The sequence below is a fragment of the Apis mellifera genome, linkage group LG11 (assembly GCF_003254395.2).
Source record: "Apis mellifera strain DH4 linkage group LG11, Amel_HAv3.1, whole genome shotgun sequence".
NCBI classification, from domain to species: domain Eukaryota; kingdom Metazoa; phylum Arthropoda; class Insecta; order Hymenoptera; family Apidae; genus Apis; species Apis mellifera.
In genome coordinates, this window is record NC_037648.1 from 313,807 (window position 1) to 335,243 (window position 21,437).

Here is a 21,437-nt window from a genome sequence, read left to right on the forward strand (position 1 = left end):
ATTTATCGTATTATAGATTACTATAAAATGAACGCATTTTAAGCTTCGTTTTTCTTTCGTGAAGCTGTCTATGAACATTTAAATAAGTATATTGCTTAAGAAATTGCTTAAGAATATTGCGTAAGAAATCGTAGCTCTAACAATGATGTTAAAAGTGCTAGGAGAACGAATCTTTTTACTCAAAGTGAAACGCAAGCGTATATACATTGATTGAAGTAGTACTTCCGCTTACTTGACTCGAGCAGTTATACAAGAGACGCGCTCGTGAGAGAACGTTAAAGTCACGTCGCAGTAATTCGGAGTGTTATTTAGCTTAATCGGCGATTTCCCTATTATTAATAAAATTATTATTCCTTTTTTTCCCTTTTTAATCGTAATTGTGTTTAAAAATATCTTTTTACGTTCGATTGAAAAAGAAATTTATTATTTCTTTTTATGCATAGAATACAATCGGTAAAATAATTTATATAAAAGTATATTTTATTAAGCAATAATTGCATACATAGAATAAAATTGTAAATATAATAAATAATATAATAAAATAATATAATAAATAAGAAAATAGAAACAAAGGTAACAAAATAGTGATATAAATGTAAAAAATCTCGTTCACTTTATAGCTTCTCGCTTTAGAAACTTTATATTTTTAATTACATCTCAAAACATTGTTAAGAAAATATATTTCAAACAATACATCCTTGTACCTTTGTTTCATTTCTTTATAAGAATATATGGATCATGTTTGTAAGTATCAAGTGAATACGAATGAGTAAATCATTTTTATTTCAATTAGAAATTAAAAATATAGTTCAAATTGAAAACAAGCGATTGAAATTATTAGCGACGTAACAATTTTTTTAGAAAATATCGATCTTAACCTTAAAAATCAATCGACATGTTTGCCACAGCTTAGTACGAAATTTTTCGGTAGCCAGAGCGTGCCAATCGGACGAAGGATATTTAAAGGCGTGCTCTGATTGGCTCGATTGAATCGCGTTCTTTTCCGAACAAAAATCTTTAATTCGCTCAATAGATGGCGTCAAAAGATTCGTTTAATACACGATAAAAGTATAGTTTTAATAAATTATTCGCGATTGTGTATCTGTGTAGAATATTTAAAGAGTCAATATTGTAGATATTACGTATATTAATCTACCGTCAATGTCGAGAAAAATGACAAAGAGTAAACGACTCGATCGACGCGACAAAAACTCATTGTGAACGCGACCGAGTGGCAATGGAGGTTAGAGGCGAGTGTACGGAGCGCGCAGCAACATTTTTCGTGGTGACATACCGAAGAAATTCAGGGGCATCGGGAGCTTCACATGGGAGGGTTTTGGAGGCTGAGTAGGGAGCTTGCGCCTAGCCAGGCCGACTGGTTCGAGCTTGCGAGGTTTCGAGCAGCAGCCAGTCGCCGGCTGCCGGGCCACGACCTCGCATCTCGTCTGGCTTTGCTCTCCTTTCCGTGTCGAAACATCGAAAGCCACGCTTCTCGTATCGTAACTCGGAGTGTCGCGAATTTTAACAACACCCACTCGACATCTCGATATAATTCTGTCCATCGTTGTTTATCTTATCGGTTTTTTCCCCTCCCAAGAAATAGTGCCAAATAATAGGAAAGTGACGAACATTCGTTCGATCGTAAAGTTTATTCGCGAAAACAAAACAAAAGATCTCGGGCAGTGTGAGAGTGATACGTAATATCGAGCAGTGTATCGATTAGTTTCGTTCGAAGTGTCGTACGTTTCGCGGTACTTGTTCCTCGAAATCAGTCGTCGTTTCGGCATGGCGAATGGGTGATAAACACGAGACTTGTGATCCGCCGCAGCTCGACGGTGTCTTTCAACAACGGGGGAGGAACCATGTGAGGTTACGACCATGAGGGTGAGTGATTTTTATTTTCGCACGTTTTACTTTTATTCCGAGAATATTAATCGGGAATCAAGATATCGCTTTATCCCATATCATCGTGCGACACGTTTTCGAGTCGAATACAAACGTATGGAGGGGGGAATAGTTAGGTTAGGCGATAGCTGGACGAAATGTCAGCACGAATTTTCTGTATTACCGCGTTTGCTCTGTACGTTACCGTTTAAGCCCACCCGTTGCGCGCGCTGATTTATCGCGCGCTGAACGAGCCACGCAGCTTTAGCCTGTAATTATTTTCACGTGACTGTTGTCAGGATTAAACTCTCGTCCTCGATAGAACGTGTTTTTGCGCTACCTCGTGTTACCCGCGTGTTGGTTCGACCATCGATTTATGTTTTTTTTTCTTTCTTTTTCGTTTTAATGACGGGTAAAGTATTAAGATTTACAGAGATTTCTCAAATTGCGTTTCTTTTCCTCTTTTTTTTTTTTTTTTTTTCGTAAAGTATCGAACGATCATCTTGGAAATTAAACCACGATCGAAAGTAATCATTATATTTTCTTCTATTACGATGTTTCGAGGAAATTTTTTTTTAGTCGCGTTCTCGAAACTTTGACAAACGTTGGTTCTCGAACTCGATGGCAGTCGTGTTGGGATTTTAAATCGTAAAAGTTGCGGGATCTCGATAAACATTGGAAAAGTAAGGAAGCTTTTGAAAGCACGGAAATTAGTTCATTATATCAACGTCATAAATTGAGCTTCCTCGCGCTATATATTTCCACGAGCTTCTTTAAAATGTTCTTAGTCTCTCTCGGTCATCACGATCCTTACTTACGAGATTTTCGAGGATAATTTTCAAAAGGAAAAATGGATCCCATTTTCACGACGCATTCGCATCTCGGGGAAATGGTTATCATCGTTGATAATACGTTTAATTCTTACTTGCGTACGAGAATTTATCGAGAAGAGTGGATTACAGGCGAGGATACCAAATTGCTTAAATTTATTACGAAGGAACACGGTGAATTTACGGTAAAGACATATTTTATTATCGTAATACCAAATGTAATGTAAACTCTGCGCTAGGAAACACTTTCGTATAATACAATATCGCCAGCATTCATTGTACGCACTTGCAAAGTTTATTACGGGAACTCTGATATTTCGTTATGGTAACCAGATCCGGACAAATATACGCGTAATTTTCATTTCTCTCCATTTTTCTCGCCAACACCAAAACTATACCAAATTTATTCTCCTTTCCACGCGAGTGTGAAACAAACGATACGTGAGATTCTTTAAAATAGTTTCAATTGGACGGGGATGAAATTAAAGGCGGGGCATTAGCGAGAATCGAATCCTCGAAACGTATTTGCGAGGTAAACAAAGTTTTGCCGGATCGATTAAATCTGTGATGAGATAGCGGTCGCTTAATTGGTGTTTTCCTAAGGAAAATAGAGGAATCGATTGTGGAGGGGGGGAGAGGAGGGAGGAAGGGTATCGAGGGAATTTTCGCGTAATTTCTGCAAGGGTTGGAGGCGTATTGGTGTTCGTCTTGGTGGAAACGTAGGCCTCGGCCGGTCCAAATTAATCCTTGTTATCGATCAACCAGACGCGATCCGTCTGCAGCTTTTGTTTCCGGCCGGCAAGTCGTTGCTCGGGAACGAGAAAACCGAAATCTTGCCTCTCTTGATCCGACGCAGCTTCCCGCTAATTCCGCGAATAATCTGGCAAAAAGTCTCCATCCTCCTCGTCAGCCCCGGGGAAAAATTGGACGAAGGAGAAAAGGAAAATTTCTCTCGTTGAATATATTGCGATACGAATTTTTTTCTTTTTTTTTCCCCCCGTGTAAATTATCGCGAGAACGAAGAATTTATCCGAGCGGGGTAATTAGGGGATGGTACATCTTTTCCTCGTTTTCCGCGATCCTTTTCCTTATCTTGGTCGCAAAGTTTTTTTATTTCCAGTTCCATAACTTTCCCGTTCGAAAAGTTTGCGGTCGTGACGAGTTTCATTGTTTTGAAAACTCGCCTCTCGGAAATGAGTAGTTTGGTGGGATATAAAAAAACTTGGAGCATCATCCAGGACGAGATTAAAACGCGAATCTAATTCGAAGATTAAATTTCGCGCGATGGAAGGGATCGATTTTCCCTATACTTGAAATAACTTTGATAATATTATCTTATTATTATAGAAACCGAGCGGATATCATCGATACACCGACCGCGTACGCGTGTAAAGCAAATTGGATATATGATATTAATGCGTGTTCGCATCTAGAGGCGCAATACGCGCGCTAGCGTATCCTTAAACGCGTGGATCGCTATCGATCGTCCTCGAATAAATTTCGAATCGAGGGAAAATAACCTCTAACAATCGTGATACGATAATCGGTATCGATAGTTTGCAAGTGATTATCGTCGGAACAAAAGTGGAGTATTATTGTATCGGTAATCAATTATTGCAAGTTTATCCTTTATATATACATTATATGTTTAATTAGATCGACGTAATCCATATATCATCCATATATGTAATTGTATACAATACTCTCTCCAGAATCGTACGAAACCGACGTAATCTCTTGGAACATAATCCAAAGGACATTGAAAGAAAAGGAAAAAGGAAAGGATAATTTAATTAAATTCTAATCTCGACACGTTGGAAAAATTTTCAGCGTTTTTTAACTTTTTAACAAAGTTTATAAAATCTAATCCCGAGATATTAAAAAGTTTTCAAAGCTTGGGAAAAAGCTGTACACCGCCTCCTCTTGCCGCGGTTACCCTCCATCGCTAAGTACCATGGAAAACACTTAAAACGGCTTCAACTTATCGTTACTGCTAAATTTAATCGATAGACAAAACCGCGGAGGAGGCTCTCGGCTCGGTAACTCGGGGTCGAAGTTTCCGGTTTGGGACAAGTTCTTTCCGAGTTTCGTTTACCGAGCAGGAAACTCCGATAGATTAACAATCATCCCTGTTCCGTCCTCCCCGTTACTTTTAATCGAAAGATCGTGCGGTTAACGATCGGAGATACGTTGGAAACTTTTCGACCACGAGAGAGAGAGAGAGAGAGAGGCTAACTCTGATCTCGACGGATGGATTTTCGTGTGGCGCCGTCGGTAAGCTCGTTTCCATCTGGACAAAATTTTCGCGGTGGGTAGGGAAAAAGCGAGGCGAGGAATGGCCGTGAACGAGAGCGGTGGTGGGGGGAGACAGTGGTAACCTTGCTCGAAACACGACCAAGAAATTCAATTGCGTTATTTCTCGTTTACGAGAACGAGACAACCTCGGATCTCTCGCGCAACTCATTTCAAACAATTTTCTTGCACGCTCGTAAACTCGAGGCTGGCTCCGGGCTAACCGTAAATATTCCTAGATACGCCTTCTATGAAAATACAACGCCGCGACGCTGCTTTCTTCGATCTCGAAAAATTCTTTCTCGTGGCAGAAAATATTTAGTCGAGTTTGATCAAGTAAATAATTGCTGAATAAATCGATAGAAGAGGTATTACTTTACAAATCGTAAAAATTGGATAAATTTGAATTTATAAGAAAGATTGACAATTGGGGAAAATACGATACGTGGTATTTCCTTTGGTTATCGTTGCGCGATATGAAATTAGAGAATGGGGGGGGTGAAGAGAATTCTCGCATTTCATCGAAACGAAAATTGCGTTCGTATTTTCCTCTGTGACACCAGCTTTTGTGACAGTTCCATTGAGAGAACGTCTCTGGATTCGAATGAAAGAATCGCGTCATTTTCCTCCCTTTGTGCCATCATTTCACCGTTCTTTATCATTCGAAAATCCATCAATTATTTATAGCTGACGACAAAGGATCAACCGCTCGAATTTATCGCTCCGTGGAATACTGCCGATGAAATTCTAATTCCGGAATCGATAGATTTACGCCGATGGGAATATTTGTTTCACCTACTCTCGAATCGATATAATAATTTTTTCCCTCCTTCGGCCATTGCAGCGTTAAAAATGTTAAAATCGCTTTTCCATCGCTCTTTTTCAAAGTTGGAAGAATTTATTCGATTCCGAAAATCGTTATAATAAATTCTCGCCCCGATTTCGCGACAGAATTCCCGTTCTTGCTCATCCTCTCTCGTGTTCCAACGAACGGCGATCAATCACCGCGATAATTAACGATCCCCGTTTCTAATTATCCGTGTCCTTGTCGATCGGTATTCGCGCTCTCGAAATAGCGTTTCTTTATCGGAAATAATTCTCGCGAGATCGTTAGAGATCGTTTCTTCCTTTTCATTTGGAAGAAAGAAAAAAAGCGCAGCTAATGGAATCGCGGAAATTTGAATTTCAGGCGCAGAATAACGTTGATGCGCACGCGTTGTAAATAACGCCACAGGCATTTGCATTTTTATTGTGACAGAATTCGTAGGTCCGACTTTTCATTGATATTTAAAGTAACGATGGAATGGAGAGATTGGCGAGAGATGGGTTCCTTATGCAAATCGATCGTAGCATTAATGAGCAGGAATTTAAGGCGTTATCAACAAAGGTTTTTCCTTTCGCGGAGGATGGAAAATTGGACGGGCAGCGTTTTTCATAATCCTCTTACATTTTCGGTTAACCGGGTCGAGGGAAATTATACGTTGTTGTATTCACGCCTGTGTCCATCCATCGAGCGAAACAACGGGGAAAGCGCAGTTATGGCGAGTGGAAAAATAGAATCGAAACCCTGTGACAAACATTGACGAAACTGGGCAGAGTAGATAAATAACAATTATCCGCTTATGGAAAATACCATCTCTCCCCGTCTCTGTTCATTTTGTACGTTAAAACGTTACGTGCGTCACGATATCGAGTATATGCACACGTATTAGCGTGGACATTGGTGGACGTTGGTTAATAACGTTAGGACACGCTGAAAATTATTGTTCTCGAGCAAACATTTGGAAATCTCGAATGTTTATTAAAATCGTAATGCGAACGTTGGTCGAAAGAAAAGAAGAGCTCTTTTTAGAAATTTTATTCGAAAATTGGAAAATTACGACCGCTTCTCAAATCGATATATATATTTATCCCGTGGAAAAAGATTATCGAATTATCGAGAGAAGGGTTATCACTTTTTCCCGGATTTGCATATTTAATGCAATCACGGTAATCGATGAAAGAGGATGTGGAGGAATGGGGAGAAGGAAAGGATTGTAAGAAAGAGTGGTAGAAAACTTTCGGAATATTACAAGGAACCGTGGATATTTAAATTCATGGCAATCGGATCGAGAAGTTGACCTCGAACTTTCCCCGTAGTTGTCGAAAGAAACGAGAAGGAACGCGTTAAAGATATCCCATTTCTCGTTTCGAATTAGCGAACTTGATCTTAAACTTTCCAACGTGTTCGATAAGCAAAGAGTCGTCTTTACTCGATGTTTCAAGTCGAAATCAGGTACGGAATCACTCCTGTGACAATTTATTAATTATTCTCGTCAAAAACGTGACTTTTAATTTCCAGGAGAGAATAATATCTCGAAGAAAGTCTCCTTACTTCGACCAGAGTCCGATCCAAGAGGACTAATTTCGATTTCCTTCGATGCGAGAGATGTGGGAAATCTGAGGAGGGATCGGTCGAGAAATTCGTTAGCCGGGGAAGCGTTGGCGTGGAAAAACGCGAGGTCTACGTGACGCGTTTTCCTGAGTTTCGAAGGAAAGAGGATGGAGGAAGGAGGGCGGGGGTGGAAGTAAGTGGCGGGATAAATAAAAGCGAAGGGAGGAGATGTTTGCATAATATATGAAAATTTCGAAGACACCCTTCTCTTAGGAGTAGGAAAAACTGGTAGCCGAGAGAGAGAGAGGGGAGATTGAATACGGGTGGAAAGAAGAACGGAGGCGGAGTCGGTGAATTTCTGGAATCTTGGTCTCCGCTTGTTTCCAAACTTGTTTCTTATTTATTCATGAAACGCTCGGGCGAGCGTCGTATCCCCGAGATGCGCGATGGAAAAAAGATTTTTCGTCGAATGCGTCGCATCGTTATGGAAATCCGTTACACGAGTGTTCGCGGATTTCTCGCCCAATTTAAACGCCTCTCCCCCCCTTGTCCAGTCGTTCGTGCGATTTCTCTCTCTCTCTCTCGAATCGCCGTGTCCTTTTTTCTTTGTTTTCGCGTCTTTCGTTAAAAACAATTTTATTTCTCCGCTTTTTTTCCCCTCTCTTTTTTTGTTTGCCCGTCGGTATCGTCGAGTTTATTTCATTACGTTCGAACGAATCCGCGACAGGAACAGAGGGAGGGGGGGAAGAAACGGGAGGGAAATTGTCGATTTTCCGGTTAGAGGAGCGGGATAGGAGATGTTCGGTCAATATTGAAAAAACGAAATCGCTCGTTTTATATCGAAAATTCTATTGGAATCCAAAGATAGTGGGGATTAAATTGGGCGCGTATGCATCTGGGGTCTTTATTTTTCGAATAAAAATACACGTTTGGGCGGGAAGCGTGCAATTCTGTTTAATACGGGGCGGTATAATTATTCCGCGGGGAGTTTTAATCGTGTAATTACAAAGGGTCGTTTGTAATTCTCCCAGAGATGGGAAAATATCTTGCGAGTCCAATCCCCGACTCAATTATTTTCGCTGCCTCTCGTGTTTTTTTTTTCTCCTCTATTTTTACAAAAGGAACATGCGCATACGTCATTCCGGATATGTAATAAACTGTCGATGGCCGAGGACAAGAACTTTGGTTGGAAGAAAAATGCTGGAAACTCGGATCTCCTTTGGAAAGGAGAGAAATTAATCCCCTTGAAAAAAAGAAAATTCGGAATTGGAGAGCAAAGAAACGTTCCTCCGTGAAGATTCGCGTCACGTCGAAGGGCTTAATTCCGCGAAACGATGGAAAAGTCGGTAAAGTATGAATAATAATGGCGATGTCGGCCGCCTTAGCAACTTTAGCTTGGCCCCGAAACCATCCATTACGGATCATTATCGAGTCTTGATTTATAATCCCGTTCGAGCGGCTAAGATCAGGGATCAGCTTTCGCTGCTTTATCACACAACCCGCAAATCCGTCTGCTTAACGTCCTCGTGCAAGCGGATACTGGAAATTTTCGATACCTATCTTCTCTTTACCAATTCTCTTCCCTCGATATGATGTATCAGTTCGAGACGGATGAAAATCACTTTCTACGTATCTTTGGATTCTTGATTCTTTTTCCTTCGTGGCTCCTCCTAGTTTTAACGAGAGTTGAGGAAAAGAAAAGAAAGAAAGGGAACGGAAGTTTATTTTTTCGCAACTTGCTCTTTTTCCTATCTACGCCGATGAATTTTCAAAATGGAAACGCGTTCTATAAAGCTGTACGTTCCTTCGTATAAATGAAAATACAGAATGTAGATTCCTCTTTAAAACGCGGTATTTCGTGGAATATTCAGAACGTATCCGGTACTTTTTTCTTTTTTTTTTTTAGTATCATTGTTTGTTTCTGCAAAAGTAAAAAAACCACCCCGTTTATTTCTTTAAAATTATTTCGTTACAAAGTTGACGATGTAAGCTGCCTCCTCCTTTCTTACCCTAATATTCCGAATTATTTCCCGCGCGAGATTAATAATCCTTTTCGATCGGAATATCGGGGCGGTGATCATTTGTCAACGCATCGATTAATCATCCTCTGAAAATAGATTAACATATTATGTTTCTAATGCCACGGAATTATCCGTTATAATTTATCTCTCTCGGCAGACAGACTACCGGCCAGATCTCTCTAAATATCCCATGTATATTTGAAGTAACGTGATTCGATAAAATAACTCCAAAAAGTTATTTATTTAAATTTATTTAAAAAGAACACGGAGACAGTTTTTGATTACATGTATGCGAAATTTTAATCGAGTTTCGCGAAACGTTATTCCATTGTACTGATAAAATTGTATAAATTAGAGAGCGAAGGGAAAAAATTGTCGAAGCGAGAAAATTGAAGGTGTGGAAATATTTAGCCTGGTTCTGGGTCGAAGTACGATATAATAAATCTTGACGGGACATCCTTCGACGGAGGAATTTTCCTTGGAAATGGAACCAATCGGACATTCCTTTCGACATTGCGAACGCGTTCGAACGAATCTTCTCCCGAATATTCTCTCTTTAATCTCGTTTATACAAGGATAAGCAAGAATCGATGGAAAAAAAGGAAAAACCTTGTTCCGCGGATTGGAAATCAAGGTTCGCTTTGAATTATTACGAAATTATCTCTGGGATACGAGGATTCCGATTTCGAGGCAGACGTAAATCGTGGAAGGTTGGAACAGCAGGCTTGTGTATTACCTGGACGTTTATTATTACTCTCTGTTATTTCCACCGTAGAAAGTAGAATAGAGCGAAAATAGGGCGACGGCGAGCGGGGCGAGTTAATGGAAAGACTACTTGGTTTACGATTCGAATTTAAATCTACGTTTAAAACGTACTTTTCGAAATATCAAATACAACGTAATTTCCTCGAATCCATTTCCAATCTTTATCTCGTATGTATTTAATTCCGATTCAAAAACGAGTATGCGATACAAATTTTGAAAAAACGCGGTTGTGAATGCTGAATGCTGAATTATACGAACGATCGAGTTGCCAAACGGAGTTTCGGATAGAGTTCGCAGGCTGCACTCGCTCGAGGCGAATTCTTCGCGTCGCGGGAACCGAGTTGCGCATTCCATTGTCCGGCCAAGTGTCCGAAACGTTTACAGAATGTCCACGAGACGTTCCATTGTCCGTCCAAGGGGCTGCTCGAACGGCATTATGCGTTACCTCTGTTTATCGCGTAACCCTAAGCTTCATTTAAATACATATGCATACGCGGGAGGGAACGATATGCCGTTTGAGCAGAGACGCAATAAGAGGCGTAATTTATCGGTAGAGGAGAGTCCCATTCTCCCGCGTGTGTTTCGATGATTTAAGGAGGTAAGTTTTGAAAGAAATACTCGTTGCATATTGGAAAATGGCGGGAAATCGGATGAAACTGTAAATTGGCGAGGCGCGTTTTCCTCGATATATAAATTTTTCTTTTCCATTTCAAAGATTTGCGAGCCGCGATGTTTTTCCTGCCAAAATTTCGGCCGTAATTGGGCGGAATATCCGGTGTAATTAAAATTACAATGGAAAAAACTCGACGTTTCCTTAATGAACGTTTTTGCAAGCAGTTTTAATCCGGTTACGAGAGGAATTTGAAATTTGATTTCTAAAGAATTTTCCAAGAGATGGCGTAAAATTAAAGCGAAATTTCACTTCTCTTTCTATTTTTAGCTCGAGAAATGGTCGTATCGATGTTTCGTGCATATATATATAAAATTGAATCCCGTGGAGGGGTGAAAAATTTCGAGTCAAGATTTGCTCCTTGGAATTCCGTTTAATTAAACGGAAATGACGGAAGCGTGATTAAACATCGTTCACGGCGATTCGAGTTTCGTTCCATATGCATAGAGCTGTTGAAAAATTCATAAGAATCGCGGAACAGAATTATTCTATCCTATAAATTGCTCGAGTTTTTTAATCTCACGTTCGCATCGATCGCGATGGATAAACAGCGAGCCTCGCCGTCTTAGATCCGCATTGCCTCCTTCGAGGCTGATACTTCTCAAGATTCGTTAAGGTGTCAATAGTGGGAGCCAAGAGGGAGATCGGTTTTTTAATCCTCTTACGAACCAATTACCCCCCACGTCATTATTTCTAAAAACTTTCGGGTCGGATTATGCTTTCGTAAATTCCTATCGAAATTAAAATCTCTCTCTCATATTTAATCGGCGCGGCTAGAAATGCAATACTCCCTTAATCGAGAAATACGTTTCGAAACTATCTCCTTTCCCTTTGTAGATGCGCGAGATGAATGATTCTTCTCCTTTATTCGTTATTGTTATCGATAATTGATAATCGATGACGTTTCTCGATAATTGAATCACAATTATCGTTCGATCGTTTTATACAATAATAAATAACGGCGCGTTTCGAATTAACGGGCGAATTTGGAAGGAGTTGGAGGGGGAATAGTTTCGTTTCGAGGGTGTTGAATTACGATTCCTTAGGAGACGAGACGTTTGGGCCTGCGCGAGGGGCGATAACAGCGGGGGCACGTACGATAAATCAGGAATACGAGGAGGCGAGGCGAAAGGACGTCTCTAATTTACAGACTAACTCGTACGTGTCGTAGAGTTGGCGGCAGGGGAGGGGGTGGCATTATCCGGCATTATTAGGGACGAGATAGTAATTACGCCGCCTCGTGATGCCGCCCCCCTTGTGCGTGGCCGCTGTACGACGTAATTAAATTACCGATAAACCGATGGAGAAAGCATCCGGTGGAGGCGTCCTGATTCTCCTCCACCGACGTATCGCGAAATGCGTTCGCGGTGCACTCGTTCGGTTCCATTAGTCGAGGGCGGAGCGAGCACGACGCGCGGAAATTCGGCGAATTATTAGCGACGATAACGAGGCGAATTCGAAGGAAATTCCCGCGCAAGTTTGTATTGGCTGTAAACGAGACGACCTCTCGATAGGCGAAGTTCGAACGACGTTAAGGATCGATTCGATTTATTTTCTCTGGAAAGATTTTGTCCCATCTTTCAGCCATTTTATTATCCTGGATAATATTCTGACGCAGAGGGGATATGAAATAACTCGACAATTTTACAACCTCGCTTCGCAAGTGTTAAACACACTTGTGCGGTCCATTCGATTTGGCTTTTTTAAAATTTAAGCGGCAAGTCCGTAAACAGGCAAGTTGGATTTTGCGCGCTTGGAAAATAATCGGATTTATCGAATTAACTCGAGGTGAATAAATTTCTCGCCGACGATCTTTCCGAGACCTTTGTACATCCGATAAAATTTCGTTCCGGACCATGCATCATCCGTTACGGGAAAATTCTCGCGGCGACAAGCACGCGCTATTAATTGTAATCATTACGAAAGCGTCCGACTGCCTGATTTACGACGATTTATAATCCGATATCCCGGCTCAAAGTTATCGCGAAATTCAATTTTTCCGGGGCGCGATAAAGCGCAGCTTCGTGTCCCGGGACGAAAATAGATTATCCGTATACGTATTCCGATGCACCGATGCAAAATTTGAAACAGGGGCGTGGAAAAACATCGCGCCTGTAATTTCGACGAATGCCCGTCCCACTCCGATGCGATCGATCCAAGGACTTTGTTGTTGTTCCATTTTTAATCCCTCCTTTCGATACGTACTCTTCTTCGAACGTTTAAGAAATATGATGGACTCGTTGAAAAAAACTCGATCGTAAAGAACAAGAAGTTTAAACATAACGTTTTAGTTTGAAAGTTTATGAGCCGCGTTTAGAACTCTTAGCCTGATTAACGCGTATGTATGTGTGTGTATATATATATATATATATATATATATATATAAAGAACGTTAGCTCGTGCAAAGAGGAGGAGGAGGATAATGGGAAATAAGAGTAACGACAAAAACAAGTTTACGGCCGTTGGAATTTTCAGAAGACATAAAAGGAGGGAGGGCGCGGACTCGCGGGACAACGGAGTGGAATGGCGAGTTTATTACACGGTTTCGCAAATTCTAAGAAGCTTGGAAGCCATTCCGTAGGTCGTAACGGCGGTTACGAGGATATTCGGTGGAATATTCAAAGGTAGGTCGAGGAGGAGCCATCTTCCCTTTTCTCGTGGCGGCGATAATCTCTCAAATTTCGGGATACAACGACGAATTCTCCTTCTCTGTCCCACGAAAACAGTTTTGAGAAACGATCGATCGTTTCGGTGGGAAGGATGGAACGATTCGTCGTTCGAAATATGCTTTCGCGCGCGTGAAAACGAATTCGCAATTAAGAACGGCGGAGAGAAATGAAACTCGATTCGTTCGTTTCATTACGCGTACAGTTACGGGCGTGAACTCGTTTTATCGAAAACGGTTTAACGGGCGCGAAAGTGTTTCTCCAGTCAAAGTATTGGTCGGCGTATAAATACGCGCATGCGCGTCGCGTTGAAAGCTGATCGACTCGCGACCGCGATTAAAAAGTGATCCGATTTACGTTCTCGCGTTATTATCGGGGTGGAAAGGAGAGATATTTATTCGGAATAGGCGGAAGAAGGATCGAAGCGTATTATAGGAAGGATAATTCGTAGAGAGCATCATTAATTTTCGCGTAATGGAACGGTCGATCGAGGCAACGTTATATAAGACTCTGCGACGACTGCTTTGTCGTTAAAACGTATTGTATTTCTATTCGCGTCGAATGAAAAGACACGAGGCGGGCGTGACGTCGTTGAAAAAAGGGAGAAACGGGATAAAACGGGCGATTGGAAAACGATAGGGAATGCGGATGAACGGCGTGCGGGGATTCGTAGCTACACGGAATGTTGCGAATTCAATGGTCATTAATTTGTCCAGGTATCCGCGAAAACGTGCAGGCCTGATGGACGCGCGGGGATCTAGCGCCTCGGTTAACCGGGATTATTTAGTAGAAGCGTTTTAATCAACGCTCCTCGTTAAAAATCCGTTCGCTTGTGTTTCAACGACCAATTACCACCGATCGTTAAAATATCGATTACGATCGATTTGAAGAAATTGCTGGAGATTGAATTTCGAGCTAATCTATCTTCTAAAAATAGCTCTTCTTCCTCGAAACAAAATATCGAGCAATTAAATTATCCCAACGACGATTCGAGTTTCGCCGTCTCCGACTCCCGGTATCAATTTTCATTTTTAAGCGACGCCATAAATTTCCCCATCACCCACGGGAGTCTCGTATCGCGAAACTGATTTCAAACTGTCCCACTCGTGGAGGGGGTAGACGCTGCCATTCCCCGTCATTCTGGCAACCGTCGTTCGACTCTTTTTCCTCTCTCTCTCTCTCGTAACTGTTAATTCCGCTGCAAGCGGAGAGGCATCCTATTTATCAAGCGTGAAATTTTCGTCCGCCACGATTTATCAACCGTTCCTAGAACGTAGGAAAGAGAGAGAGAGAGCGCTAGTTCGGACATCGGCCGAGCTGCTGGGCGGAGAAGGCGACCCCAGGGAAGAAGGATTCTTTACGAACGACGTCGCCTCTAAACACGATATAAGAAGAAGGGAATCCCCACGCGGGATATTTGCCCGCGTAACACGTGTATCTCCTCCCTTTATTCAGATCTCTGGGGCATCCACCTTGTCCCACGAATTTTTCATCGGTATCCGCGATAGCTTTCTCAGCTTTCCTCGATTTAACCACTTCGGCATAATTTTAGTTTCGCCCAACTGTTTTTACACGTGTAAAATAGGAGTTATTATATATATTTATAGCAACTCAATGGATACAGTTGACAAAAGCGACATCATTAGAGACGTTTCGATAGGCGTAGTACCGAAATGGTTAACGATAAACAACGAATTATACGAAAATATTTTGTTTCTCGTAGATAAGCGATTCGACGATAACGATGCCTCGATGCTGGCAGGCGTGGCTCAACGAATTTCGCCGACAAGGAGAAAGGACTTAATAGTCCGGTTGTGCTAATAGGCGTGGCCTTGCCAGTCGCGGACTATATCAAGGGTAGTTACGTAGTCGGTAGAAGAGGCGTAATAGGACTGTAAATTAGGGCGTTAAATAGTAAGTTCCATTAAGGTAGTCGCGTCTATGACCGCAATTTTATAGCAGCAATTTTCTCCCGAATCTGCGCTCTACAATTTCTTTGAGAATCGATACTAATACGACTTTGTCCGTTTGAAATGTCGATTAAATTTTTCGACTCGATCTAAACTCTTCCTTTCTCGCTTCGACCGGATCGATATGTAATTTCGCGATATACGCGAATGACATATTTTTATTTCTTTCTCTTTTACACCAACGTGCATCTTTGCACGCCGTTCTCTATCCGTATTTTCTTTCAAATATTCGATCGGATAGGCGTTACATATGCATGAATGCGTCGGTAACGAATATCGCGGCAGATCTGGATGGAATGTGCGTCATACATATATAACGCGTCGAGTCGTGCGAAACGTGCGAATGATTCCGTTTTCTTCCTCGACGAAAGGTGCGACGAAACTCTTTTAATTTTCCAAGAAAATTACGGAACGATCGAGATCGAATCACTTTTCGACATTCATGAAACGATCGCCGCGATAAAATCGGGGATAAATTCGTAGAATAAATTCGAGATCCATTATTCCTCTGGCTGTGTGGATTCTAAAACTTTTCTAAATACGTGGCTGATTGGCGTGGTATCCGATCCGAATTTTTATCCTTCTCTCTTTTCGTAAAATTTTCCTCTGAAAATTCCGTTCGATTTCTAGAAGACGCGTGAGAAGTTTTCGGAATGGAGATCTTTCATTTTCCTCGATCCCTTTAACGAGGCCACAACTTGCGTTCGGCACGAGAGGAAGGAAAAGTGGCGAGATGATTTTTATCCGGGGCATTAGCGGAGCAGCGGGAGTTTGGGGAAGGGGAGGGAAAAGAGCGGATCAAAGGGAGCGCGCTTTTGTTTCTCGGCTCAAGTGGCCTCGAGTACCCGTCGCGCAACTGTGACGCGTAAAGCGCCGATCGGTCGTCGATCGACGAAAGGCCCCGAGGAAATGGCCTTTTGATCCTGTCGCGAGCAGCCCCGTGCTCCTCGAGTGGTTGTTTAAGAGCCGACATTGTGACAGCCTCGTAGATTGTTTCCGTCTTTGCGCTTTCCCTCCGACAGTTTCGAACAGGAGATTCGATTTCCAAGATAGGAAAGCGTCTGATCCAGATTTAATCTTTCGCGGCGAGAGTTTTAAATCGTCGAAATCGTGGTGGTGGAATTAATCAGGCGAATATGCGCGGGTGTGCGTATCTATTTAACGAGTCCCTTCGAAACGAATCGCCGCTCGGTTACAACGTGTAAATTGTCTGCTAACGAGCGCGAAGAACCGCGCAATTTATTACTAAAACGGTATCGGGTTACTGGAAATGGCGTGTGTATATATGTATATATATATATATATATAGAGCTGGAAATTATGCGAATTATGCTTGTTCCGCATAATTTCGCAACGATTGGTCAGACACCTGTGTTTCTGAATTAAACGAATCGTTTACAACGCGTTCCACGTTGAAAAAAAATTACATTGAATTCGATCGATAATATAATAAATTCCCGCGTGTTTACGAATTGACGATTTATAAGCCGGGCAGAAACATCTATTATTAACCGCGGAAGGTGAAAAAGAAAAAGAGAGAGAGTTGTAATCTCGCCGTGGCTCCGCCTGAAATATTAACTTATCGTTTTTTAAGGAAAAGAAACGAACGGTCCGCTACGTAATTCAGGCGAGCGTTTGTAAAAGTAAAGGTCATCGAGGTAGAGAGAAGGAAAAAAACGAACTTACACTATTCCCATCGAGATAACAATTATCCACACACACACACACACACATCTGGAACGCGTCTTATTTTTTTTCTCTCTTTCCTTTTCTCCCGTTCCGCGAACAGGGTCGCTCGTTTCTCTCCCGTTATTATTCCACTATTCGCGTTTCTCCTTTTCCTTTCTTCTTTTTTTTATTACATCTTTCCCTTTCTCATCGACGATGCTGCGAGTTTATCGGAAATCGATCGAACAAAGATATTCTTTTATTTCGCCGGATCGTTTTGTTCCTCTGTCGATACGCGCGAGGGCGTTTCGATTCCTCCTTTTCGACCGAGCAAAAGCGCTCGCGAAACAATCGTAACCTGTTCGTGGCTTTCGTCGAGGATTCACGACGCGGCAGGTCATACGGCCGCGAAACAAGGGTGTGCGGATAAGCATTCGGAAGATCGCCAAGGGAGTTAGTTGTATCTGGGCGGCGGCTAAAAACCGTCCACGCGAAATTCACGGCGCGATAAGCATCGTGCCGCATCCGGCTTACGTGCCGGATGAAATTGTAAAATGAATTCTCGCCAACTTCCGATTAACCAATGTTTCCTCGGATCGAAAAATTCGATCCAATTTTTCAACTGGAAACAAATATATATATGGTGCAAATTTCTCATATAATGATATATGATATAAAGCGAAGCAAGATTTCGAGAGGTTCGTTGATTACGCGCTTCTGTCTGTTCTGGAGAGCTTCCGTTGCAAGATGTCGGTAATCGGTAATATCAAACGATTCCGCGCAATCTCGAATAATTTTACGGGAACGTATTAATAATTTCGTCTCGATAATTTCTCGAGAGCTTCCCCTCGGACGGATGTCGTTGTAATACCGTTCTCGGCGATCAATTTCCGAAACAATTAATCGTCTTCCGTTACGATAATCGATCACGTCCCGACACGGTGCAACGATTTATCGCCGACGTTTTTCATTTCAATCTCCCCAGTGTCCCTCTAGATGCGAGAGCAATCGGACAGGAGGACCGATTCTTCCTCGTTTCGGAACGATTTCACTCTCTCTTTGTGACTCTCGCCCATCTTTCGTGTATCGCGCGTTTCATCCGTCTTTCGAGACAGACTTATTTTTTCATTCTCTCGATTCTAGAGGTTGGTAAGGAGGAAGAATCGAGATACGTCGAGGGAAAGGGGCTGTTAACACGGAATGGAATTAATTCTAAAAGCCTATCCATCCTGAAAGCGCGCATAATCAGATTAAGAAAGATCGTCTATCGTAATTGGCAGTGCGATGGTAATAAATCTCTTTAGGCGCCTCCGACTCGATCGTAACGAAATAATTATTCCGCAACATCTTCTCCTGACAAATTTCAAATTCTTCCAATCGCAAGACAACGTCTAAAAACATTTCCAAACTTTTTCTACCGATTCTCCTCTCGTCATCTTGGAATTCCGTCGAAGAGGAGGAGAAGGAGAAGGGCCATTAAATAAATAATTCGAGCCAAGGGTGGAGTAGTCTCTCCCTTTGCTTCTGGCTACGTTGCAGGATATCTTCTCTCTCTTTCTCCGTCTCTCTCCCTTCGTTCTCTCCTTCTCCTTTCCGATCGCGTTCCCGCAGTCGCGGTGCGTCACCTGCATTGCCGCAGACTCCGAGCGGGATTTCACGTGGTCGAGACGTGTCTTCCCCGAGGAGGAGGATCGGTGCGACTATGAAGAAACCTTGGCCTCGTAAATACGCAAGATACGCCATAAAGTTTAACGACTCAAGTTTGAGGACCATGCTCTCTCTCTCTCCCTCTTCGATGGCCCCTTTCGTCGAACCGAGGGAACGGGTAGCAGGTGTCGAAAGTGTCGTAAACCGTTGGATCGAAATGGCGGCGATCTCGTATATATATATATATATGAGTCGATAAATTTCGTCTCGCGCGCGACTAATAACAACTCGATCAAATTTGTGACGCTCCAACTCGAGTTTTATCCGCTCGATCATGTAGCAAGGCTCTTTTCGTTTTTCATCGATGAATTTCGAGATAGGACAGGGTTTGTAGAATGTTTTAACACTTTGATCAAGTAATATTTTTTTTTCACTACCTCCTACCTGTTTATTTAACTTTGGAAAGAGGTAAATTTTTTTAAAATTCGCAATTCAAATTTGCAATCCGTATTTATATATTTCCTTGCACGCGTTTGTATGTTTATTCGCAGAGATGATTTAATAATATCGTGTTTACGAACACGGGTTTATCGGCGGAACACGTGTCGATATCGAAGGCTCTATCGATATCTCAAAATCCTTCATTTTTTCCATTTCTTATATTTTTTTCTTAAACTTTTAAGAAAATTACGAGATCTATATGAGAATCATCATCAAAATAGTTAAGAACTTGAATAAGTACATATTTTGAAAATATAATATAGAAAGAAAATTTTCTATTAACTTTATTATTAATTAATAGATAAAATATATCAAATAAATTATTACTAACATTAATATTTCAGTCCAACATATATATATATATATATCAACTTATTCGAGGTAAAATTCTTCGAACCCAAATAATTAAACAAATATGGAATAAATAAACAATAAGTAAAGTTGGATAACCCTTACACTTTTCTCGAATGGTATCAAAAATAGTCGAATCTGCATCATTCTGTGTTGAACGTATATAAAATCGATTTCGAGCCGTTTCAATTTTTCTCAAAGTCTCGAAATTTCGTTTTTGCTCCTGTTTCGTACGGAAGTATTTTCTCGTCTCCGCAATTAACCTTTACCTTTCTCCCCGGTTCAAAGTTCAGCTAAGATGGTAATTATAGCGTTCACGGGAGAGATTATCTCGGATCTTCTCCAAGAATATTTTTAACCGCGTCGATACGTAATAACGGATGGCTATATTTTTCACGATCTAGACGTGATATTTTCACGTCTACTCGAAGAAGAGAGGAATGTCTCTCTCTCTCTCTCTCTCTATTCGTCGACGAATCGTAAGAAAGATGGATTCGACGAAGAGTTTCATTGATCAACGTCGATCCAACGTCGAAATTAAGAGGCACGTACGAGGAAAAGCTGCCGCCACTTTAACTCTCCCTATTTTTGTCCACGGTTTGCGGATAAAATATGACGTCAATTCACGTGTCCATTCTCCACACTTTCGACACAATCGGCTTCGATAAGACCACCAAGTGCGTCGATATGATACCCTCGCCGCGGGTAGTAACCTTTCTTCTCTTTATTCATCTAAAAAAAGACGGCACTCCTTTACGTATTTTTATCCTTTATATTTATTTCACTACACTTTTCGTGGGCTTCGCGTAAATACGTTGAATGAAGAGTAATATAGGGCGTCTCAAAATTAATGCGAGATTTGAATTTGCCGCCATTTTTGCATCAATACACTGTTGGCAAGCCTGAAAGAAGAACAATTTGATGGCCGAGAGTTTAGAGTTAGTAAAAATGGAGCGTTATACGATACAACAACATGTCTTCATTATTGAACAATATTTTAAAAATAATGAAAGTATTTTAAAAATAATGGCGACCGGCAATGAAGCACATTTTTACTTCGATGGCTTTGTTAATCGCCAAAATTGTTTGGAGTTCGAAGAACCCACGTGTGATTAGCGAAAAACAAATGCATCCACAACGTGTCACCGTTTGCTGCGGATTTTGGGCAGGAGATATCATCGAACCATACTTTTTTCAGAACGAGGCTGGTCAAGCAGCAATTAATGTTAATGGTGCTCGATATTGCGACACGATAACACAGTTCTTTTTGCCGAAATTGAATGATATTAATATGGATATTAATATTTCAACAAGACAGTATCACACAGCCAATGAAATAATTCAATTACTGCACGAGACATTTTCTGGTACTCTCTCGTTTCGGTGATTGGAATTAGCTCCTTAGATTGTGTGATTTAACGCCATTAGATTTCTTCTTATTCGAAATCGAAGTCAATAATCCCACAATCACACGTGCATTACGAGAGGAAATTAAACGAAATTCAGCCACAATTATTCCATAAATAACCCTATCCTATGTACTTTATGATTCACTTAGAAATTCTCTTGCGTTAATTTTAGACACCCTTTATTTTTCGAGATTCTGTCAATATTGGGAACTGGATAAACAATTGGAATCGATCCGCTTGATTTTAAGAGTGGACTTGATTTTATACTTTGCGCGTTTCTTCGAAAATTTTTCGGAGGGAGGGGAAATGTGATGGATCGTCGAATTTATGGACAAAGACTGGCGCGTATTTCGACGAAAGTCTGGGTTGTGACGAGCGCCTGTGCATTA

At 41.4% G+C, this 21,437-nt stretch overlaps 1 protein-coding gene across 1 annotated transcript in view; it reads left to right on the forward strand.

Annotated features, from left to right (window-relative positions):
- The first annotated feature begins 1,111 nt into the window (after positions 1–1,111).
- The window catches only part of LOC410291 (dipeptidase 1), a 62,797-nt gene continuing 42,471 nt past the window's right edge, over positions 1,112–21,437 (forward strand). The window contains exon 1 of the mRNA XM_393772.6: positions 1,112–1,884. Coding sequence (XP_393772.4) covers positions 1,879–1,884 — 6 coding nt within the window. The 5' untranslated portion in view covers positions 1,112–1,878. The remainder of the gene's footprint in view (positions 1,885–21,437) is intronic.